At 45.6% G+C, this 3069-nt stretch overlaps 1 protein-coding gene across 1 annotated transcript; it reads left to right on the top strand.

Moving 5' to 3' along the window:
- Positions 1-1577: 1577 nt before the first annotated feature.
- Positions 1578-2657, top strand: LOC124171175. The gene has a single exon (XM_046550315.1). It carries the CDS (start codon positions 1578-1580, stop codon positions 2655-2657), a length of 1080 nt encoding a protein of 359 aa, XP_046406271.1.
- Positions 2658-3069: the final 412 nt, after the last annotated feature.

The raw sequence follows: 3069 nt of genomic DNA, 5'->3' as shown, positions 1-3069 counted from the left end.
GGGAAGACATTCTGGAGTTTATAGGAAATATTTCTTATGAACGGTAGTTTGACCCAGCGGGTGATTTTTGTCGGAATCATACACAGTGATGTCAGTAACTTTGTGGATCTTTTAGAGCGATAGCGTTTAAGCATCTTGTCTAAACACAAGGTATTGAAGCCATTTCTACCTGCTATGGTTTTTATAATTTGGAGTTCTTTATTGAAGTTGTGGACTGTCATAGGAATATTCATTAGCCGGTGGATCATACACCTCAATGAAGCTAACTTATGTGTGTGGTGATGAGAAGAATCTACGGGAATAATAACATCAATAAAGGTTTCTTTTCTATATGTTGCTAGATCATGCTTACCACCTTTTATAGAAACATTTAAATCTAAGAAATTTATATTGTCTCCTCCAAATTCAGTCGTAAATTTAATATTGCTGTGGATGGAATTTAAAAGATTGTTAAATTATTTAATTGGCGTGATGAGCCCGTTCATAAACATAATATATCGTCTACATATCTAAACCAATAGAGTACATTAGTCAGAAGGGGGTTACCAGAGCTGAATAGTTTATACTCCAGATTTTCCATGAATATTTCAGCAAGAATCGGGGAGAGAGGCGATCCCATAGCAAGGCCAGTGTTTTGTAAGTAAAAACTGCCGTTATAAATAAAATAGTTCTGTGACAGACACAAGTTTAGAAGCTTCTCAATCTCTTTAAGTATCACCGGGTCACATTTAGCGTCTTTTAGTGAGTCTAGGGCCAAGTTAGAAGCTTCAGCAGTCGGAACGGACGTGAACAAATTAGTCACATCGAAAGAGATAAGTTTAGCGTTAGGGGGGGAACTATATTAGATATTTTCTCTGATAATTCAATTGAATTTTTAACGCTATGCTTGGGTTTGAAACAAGAAAGTTGCCTACTTAAAGTATTGAATCCCCGCACGGGGGGAAGAGGGTGATCTCTTCCTTTGGGGAGCCGCGCCCCCACGGACCCGAGCCCACCGAGGAGACAACCTCGTTAAAAAAAACCCGGTACGACTAGGGTAGCGTCCGAACAGTCTTGTGGGCCCGACTGTCCGTGTAAGGCGATACTATCTTGCCTTAGCCCACCCACGTGTTTGCCGTGCGTGGCGACCCGTGTCGCAGGGAACGGGGATCCTGGTGGCTGAGGGGACCTCTTCTGTGGGAGGGGAGAATCCTCAACACTAAACTTTGGCCCTTGACTCTCCTAGACGGGCGGCCGGGAACTAACCCATTCCCGTTCAATCGGCTCCTGGCGGCTGGGGAGCTTGGCGGCTCTTTTCGAGCGTACGCCAGGAAGGGTGAGCGTGATCCAAAGGGACACTGCCAAGAGCATTCTCGGAGGGGCACGTCAATATCTTCGGGGGAACCTGGCGCTCTGCACCGGCCCGCGGTGCATCGTACCCTTGTCGGACTCCATGGTGGGTGGGGCCCCGGAGATGAATATAATCAATGTCTATGGATACCCAAAACCCAACACCCATTGCCTCTAGGGAGGCTAATCCCAGCAAACGGCTATGTACGGAAAATGTACTACAGAATGATAACCCTTCTTACGTAGTAATGAGCAGCATAGAAGAAGGAGCTTTGAAAAAAGTGTCTCAGTTCGTAATCGCGAAAGTTATCCAGGGGTTGGTTGGCGATGTAAAAACGGCGAAGAGACTGCGGTCAGGTTCTCTCCTCATACAGGTCAACAATTCAAGACAAGCAAAGAAACTGCTTGAGCTGAAAGAGTTCTTCCAAGTCCCAGTGAAAGTTGATCCCCGCCTATCACTAAACACTTGTGACGGCGTCGTAACATCTTGGGATCTTTCAGACTGCACCGAGGAGGAAATCAAAGAAGGCCTGGAAGACCAAAAGGTAATATCGGTCCGCCGCTTGAAAACGAGGCGAAGCGGTACTCTAAAGGACACGAACAGCTTTGTCCTCACCTTCGCCCTTCCGAAGCTTCCCTCGTCCATCTATGTATTCTACAGCGCTATCCAAGTTCGACCGTATATTCCTAAGCCTATCCGATGCTTCCGTTTTCAAAGGTATGGACACACTTCAGGCAACTGTAAGGGAGAGGAACTCTGTGGTAGATGCTCTCTGAAGAAGCACGAAGGAGACTGTAGAGAAAAGGAAAAATGTGTGAACTGCCATAGAGATCATCCAGCGTGGTCAGCATCCTACCCAATATTTGTAGAAGAAAAGAAAATACAAGAAATAAAAACCTTAAAGAAAATAACTTACGGAGAGACCAAGAAAGAATTCAGAGCTCTGCACCCTGTTTTCTCTGGAAAATCCTATAGCCAGGTGACGGCCAAAAAATATGTGGACGCTGCCGTGCAGACACACACGCCTTCTGTATGCGCGCCATGCAAAGGCGTGTTCCTGCCCGCCAAGCCTAAGAACTTAACAAGTATTAGCATCACGAAGGATAAAGCTAAGGCTACTGCGGAGAGTGACTCTTCGGGCGAAAACTCGCCTTCATCAAAGAAGGCCAAAACTATCTTACACAAAACTCATTTTTTTAAATCGGACCTCGAGGAGGACGCAGTATCAGACGATATGATGGACGCCGATCCCTCCGAGGTAGCTAAGCAATTCAAATGCTCGACAAATCCTCCAGGAAAGGGGAAGACGAGACTACGACGATCGTAGTCGACCGCATAAGGCATTTTTAATATATCTATTTTTATTATTAATGAATTTTATGTTTAAAACCTTACAGTGGAACTGTAACGGTATTTACCGACACAAGGAGGAGCTGTATACTCTAATTAAGGATTCTTACCCATCGTGCATATGTCTGCAGGAAACTCATCTGAAACCATCCGACAGAATGTCATTACAGGGCTATTGCGTTTACCGGGCCGATGATGCAAGTGGCAATAGAGCCCAGGGAGGGGTTGCAATAGCTGTCCGGGAGAGCATTTACTCTTCCCAGATCACGTTGAGAACCCCCCTACAGGCAATTGCAGTCTCGGTAGCCACCCCAGAGTTAGTTACCTTTTGTAACGTTTACTTGCCCCAGTGGCTACCTGTAAACAAGAATGTCCTTGAGTCGCTAGTC

Source organism: Ischnura elegans, chromosome X, assembly GCF_921293095.1.
Source record: "Ischnura elegans chromosome X, ioIscEleg1.1, whole genome shotgun sequence".
In the NCBI taxonomy this organism is placed as follows: domain Eukaryota; kingdom Metazoa; phylum Arthropoda; class Insecta; order Odonata; family Coenagrionidae; genus Ischnura; species Ischnura elegans.
The sequence above is the reverse complement of the archived record's forward strand: the minus strand, read 5'-3'. Positions and strand labels throughout refer to the sequence as shown.

Excerpts from the sequence above, each read along its gene's own strand:
- LOC124171175 (XM_046550315.1), top strand. The coding sequence starts at position 1,578 with ATGAGCAGCATAGAAGAAGGAGCTTTGAAAAAAGTGTCTCAGTTCGTA.